Raw genomic sequence first — 4828 nt, forward strand, 5'->3', positions numbered from 1 at the left:
CTCAAAGGGTGTGTGGGTGGCGCCTAAGTCAGAAGTGGGGGGCGTTACAATTGGAGCAGTACCTCTTGCCGCGTAGTCCCCTGCCGCAGCGCTCGCACTTAGCACCCTCTCCTCCCTCATGCTCTGATGTTCAGCTGCCCGCGACCAGCCAATGCTGCCGCCCCCAGCTGGCACTCTCGCAGCGCCCTGTGCACGCGCCCCTTCCCTCACCCTCTATGTGGCCGCCCATGCACTTGAGGGCGGCCGCGGCGATGACGCCCTCGGGGGTGCCGCCCACGCCTGGGCGGGCCGTGGGCAAGGTCGAGAGGGGAAGTGGAGCTCTTTTGAAAGTGTGTGTGTGTGCTGAGCGGGTGACTCTCTAGGGTGCCAGGCAGGGCGGCTCAGGGTCCACTGCTCAGCCACCCAACTAAGACGACAACCTTTTTCGTCCCAATCCACAACAAACTCCGACACGAGCCATCTCGCCACCACCAACAAGTGCGAACACGCATATACACGCCAACCCCCGCGCACCCATGAGGACGTCGACGGGGGCCCCGGGCTTGGCTGTCTCAATGGCTCCGCCCACGTCGCCGTCCGAGATCATGCGTATGCGCGCCCCCGCCTCCCTGATCTGGCGGATCAGGTCTGCGTGGCGCGGCCGGTCCAGCACCAGCACAGTCACGTCCCTTTGTGATTGTGGTCAGAGGGGGAGGGAGAGGGGGAGTTTATTGGTTTCTGGTTTGGAGGAGGTTGAGGGATGGATCTGCGGCTGAAGCTGCAAAGGTGCTCGCGTGCGTGTTGACGGAGTGCCTCATGGCCCCAAAGCCTGGGCAAACAGGGGCACTGCAGTGTTGATTTTGACAATGCGGGGCGGGAAGGGGGGGCGTTGTGCTGGAGGTAGGGTGCGTTGTGGTTTGCGATGCGCACGCTGCTGGCCAGGGTCCGGGGGCAGGTCGGTGCGCAACCCTGGTCATGTCACCACCCCTGCGCCCTGTCAGCCGCTGCACCAATCCTGGTGAGCAGCACACTGCTGTGCAAACCCCCACACACACTCCCAGTAAGCGCCAACCCCTCACAGTGACAGCTCAAGCCGCTGCCCTGTGCCGCCCTCTGCCGTTCATGTAGCCTTTTCACTGTACCGCCCTCCACTCACAATCTTGTCGAATGCCCTCGCAATCCCCCCCTCTGCTGGCTTCCACAAGTCCCTGGCGGCCTCTAAAGGCAGCGCCGCCCCCTCCTGCCAGGCCCCCGTCTCCCCCCCCTCACCCCACTGGCTTTCCCAGGCAGTTGGCTATGGCCTCCAGGTTGTGGGCCACGCTGTACTTGAGGCTCACGCGCCGCGGGTCAACGCCCGGGCCCACGGCCAGCTTCTCCATGCTGAGGGTGGGGTGGCGTGGGGTGGGGACGGGTGAGGTGGGGTGCGTGGGATAAGGGATGCATGTGCACGTTTCTTGATTGATTGAAGATAAGAGCGCGTGATGCACATCACCTTGTCGCACGTTCAAGGCTCCAGCCTGCTCCTGCCCCCCACCACCTACACAGCTTGTGACGGGACCCGTCATCATGATGAGCCCCAGGCAGGGGCCCGCCGCCCTCCCACTCACTAGAAAGCGGGGCCGGGGTTGAACATGGCGCCACGCTCCGCCAGGGCGATCACGCTCAGGGCGCCGCTGCGGCCCTGCGCTTGCAGGGTAGGAGTGGGCGCAGGTCGGGGGCCATCGCCTCAGCACAGCCCTTTGCCACAGCACCAAATGGAAACTTGCCCCTCAGAACCCAACCGAGCCTGTTGCCCCCCCCCTCTCACCTGCGCCGTGAGTGTGGTGCCATCCAGTGGGTCAACCGCTATGTCCACCATGGGGGGGCTGCCGTCACCGATGGCCTCACCGCAGTATAGCATGGGGGCCTGGTCCTTCTCACCCTCACCAATCACCACCACGCCGTCCATCTGAGAGGCAGTTGGGGTGGGGATTCGGGGCCGGGTTTGGTCAGGGGTCGGGGTTGGTGACGAGGAGGGTCAGCGCGGGTGCATGCGAGGTGAGGCAGGGATGAAAGGCGTGAGGCGTCGGGGGTGCGCGGCCTGCAAGGCTGTGGGCGTGCCAGGGGCCATCAGCCCTGTGCAGCAAGCGGAGGCCACGGTGCCCCAGCCCAGGCCCGTAGCGTGCAGGCCCACCTTGATGTCGGCCAGGACGCGCCTCATCACATCGACCGCTGCCTTGTCGGCCGCCTCCTTGTCGCCCTTGCCAAACCTGGGATCAGGGGGACGTCGTGTTGGCGGAAGTGGAGGCCGGCCTGGCGCGCAGGTCGCACCGCGCCGCACCGGTCCGCACTTCACCAAACAACCGCCTCAAAAATCTACAGCGAAGTGGAGGGCAGCAGAAGCGCGCGCAGGGGCCGCAGATCGGCGCCGGGGAGCTTCCTAACACCCTCAAGGACCAGAATTGTGCGGCCCCCTCCCCAGAATAAGCCAGCAGCGCGCCGCACCACTTTGCGGACGCGAGCGCGGCGGCCTCTGTAACGCGCACGAGCTCCAGCGCCAGGTTGCGCGAGGGCGCCGTGTAGTCGGGGCCGCCGTCGCTGCGGCCGCGCTGGCGGCCCTCACCCGCGGGCAGGGAGATGTTGTCTGGGGGCGGCAGCGATGGCGATGGCGGCGAGAGGGGTGCATTGCAGTGCGGCAGGTTGAGGTGGCGCTCGCGCACAGTCAGCAACCGCGCACGGCGACACTGCCCGTGTGCCGTGCCCTTTCCGGAGGCCATGCGCGAACGGCGCGCGATTGGTCGGGCTCGGTCTGCGGTGTAAGCTGTGTCCTGCCACCCTGCTGGTGGAGGAGCCAGCAAATCAGACCGTCTGAGGCGAGTGCGCACCCGCGCTGTCTGTCGATGTGCCGGGCGAAATCGGGCGCAAAGGAGTTTGCACGCGCGTCAGCACCGTCTTGAAGCGCTTCATATGCGTCCCTGCAGCCGTCGGGACCCTGCCCAGGCTGCGCGAAGAGCACTGCATGGTGTCGGGGAGTGGGTTGGAGAATGCCAACGTGGCGAACGGCTGTGCAGGCCTTGTATCAACGCGAGCTGGTTTGTATGTGCGCGCGGTGCCTTTCAGATGACATTGTCCGCCATCAAAGCCCCGGAACGGACAGGTACACGCGTGGTGACTCCAGTGACAATTGCGGGGCGATCGAACTGGTTCGGCATGCCACGCCAGCGCCCTCACGCTCAGACCTGTTTGATCGTCCATAACAACCACATACGCTCTGCAGCGCCGGCACTCATGGGATTCCGGTGAAATAGCGCAACATGATCGACCGGCTGCTCACAGACCTCACCCTAGGCCAGGCCGAAGGCACAGGCGTTGTAGCGGAGCTGAGGGCGCGCCATGGCCACTCCGCCCAGCCCGAGTCGCAGCAGGTCCTCGCGGTGCTGCAGGCCGTCCTCGACGTGGTGGCCGCCGAGGGCATGCAACCCTCGCCTACAGCCCTGTTCGCGGCCGTGATGAGCGCTCTTGAGAGGGAGGACACGCGCTCGTCCCCCCAGGTCAGCAGCAGAGCCGTCGCGGCCAGTGAAGGCGGCGGCGGGCACTCGGCCGCCGCGCAGCTTGGGACTAGCAGCAGCATGAGCCTCCCTTGTGCTGCTTATTGCCACTCCAGCAAGGGCAGCTATCCGCAGCATGGTCGCTTTGTCTTGCCGCTGGGGGCAGCCGCCACTGATGCAGCCGCCGCAACCACTGCGCTCGCTGACTGTCACACTCGCCCTCGCACGCTGCTATGTGCGTACCCGCAACACCGCTTGCCAGGTCCTGGCAGCGATGCTGACGGTGCTCGCGGCGACGCTGGGCCGCGTGCCCACCTCTGTGATGCGCGCCAAGCTAGCTGCTGCACTGCAAGTGCTGTCGTCAGTCGTGGAGGCGGCGCGCGACCAGGTGCGAGGCGGCAAACCTCGACCGGCGTTTGAGGCGTCCCGTCGTTCTGACGTTGAATAGGCTTGTCAGCTGCGGCCGCTCCGCTGGGGGGCAGCGCGCATCAACCACTCAGTGTGTGCCCTCTGTTTTGTGTGCCGCAATCCCCTCACTTGCGTCTGCTATGATTCGCCATGGTGTGCAGGCCCCCGTGGTCAAGGGTGCGATTCAGTGCCTGGGCACAGTGCTCGCGGCCGCCGAACCCGGGTCCTGGGCTGCCGCGGCGCCTGCATGGCAGCTGCTGCTGGGCTTCCTCACAGACGGGCGGCCCAAGGTGCGGCGGCGCGCTGTGGCCTCCTGCCTCGAGGTCCTGGCCGCCGCGCAGACATCGCCCCAGCTGTTGGGCCTGGAGAGCGAGGCGCTCGCGCAACGTGAGGCCTATCTAATGCTGGTAGTCATGCGTGGTGGGGTCATGCTGCCGGGTGGCCCAACAGGGTGGTTGCAGGAGAGTGGGCGGCGCCGCCGCATGTCGGTCAATTGGCAAGTCTCACATGACATGCACATCACAAGAGCGGCAGGTGCATATCAAAGCGTCCCTGCTGCCCGCGTCCTCCCCATGCCCTGGACGCGAGCAGTGTGCCGCCAGGTGCTGCCCGGCCCCGCGGCCGCGGCGCGCGCCGCGGCGGCCGCGACCAACAAGCAGCGGTCGGCAGCGGAGGAGGCCATCACGCGCGCGGTGGCTGACGCGCTGCACCTGCTGGGGGCCCTCAAGCAGCTGCTGCCCCTCATGGCAGGTGAGCGCGCGCGAGCGGAACTCACCGCCGCGGCACGCTGCAAGCTGCGAAGCTCACTCGTGCTTTTGGTGCGGAAGACCTGCAGGTTGACGCGATTGATCCGGCGCAGCACTGCCCGCGACTTTCAGGCGGCGCCTTGCCCCCTCTTCACCACCCCCCTCACC

At 66.5% G+C, this 4828-nt stretch overlaps 2 protein-coding genes across 2 annotated transcripts in view; one reads left to right on the top strand and one right to left on the bottom strand.

Moving 5' to 3' along the window:
• Window positions 1-130: 130 nt before the first annotated feature.
• On the bottom strand, window positions 131-2979 carry MNEG_13260 (fructose 1,6-bisphosphatase II; the record flags this gene model as incomplete). Its single annotated transcript, XM_014038267.1, has 8 exons — window positions 131-279; window positions 514-668; window positions 1249-1359; window positions 1587-1660; window positions 1787-1927; window positions 2153-2228; window positions 2464-2602; window positions 2844-2979. 8 exons carry the CDS (start codon window positions 2977-2979, stop codon window positions 131-133), a joined length of 981 nt encoding a protein of 326 aa, XP_013893721.1.
• Window positions 2980-3272: 293 nt separating this feature from the next.
• The window catches only part of MNEG_13261 (hypothetical protein), a gene marked incomplete at both ends in the record, with an annotated part of 2661 nt that continues 1105 nt past the window's right edge, over window positions 3273-4828 (top strand). Inside the window, 4 exons of the mRNA XM_014038268.1 lie at window positions 3273-3509; window positions 3769-3894; window positions 4076-4301; window positions 4506-4664. Coding sequence (XP_013893722.1) covers window positions 3273-3509; window positions 3769-3894; window positions 4076-4301; window positions 4506-4664 — 748 coding nt within the window. The remainder of the gene's footprint in view (window positions 3510-3768; window positions 3895-4075; window positions 4302-4505; window positions 4665-4828) is intronic.

This window comes from Monoraphidium neglectum (assembly GCF_000611645.1).
Source record: "Monoraphidium neglectum strain SAG 48.87 unplaced genomic scaffold scaffold03720, whole genome shotgun sequence".
Taxonomy (NCBI): Eukaryota; Viridiplantae; Chlorophyta; class Chlorophyceae; order Sphaeropleales; family Selenastraceae; genus Monoraphidium; species Monoraphidium neglectum.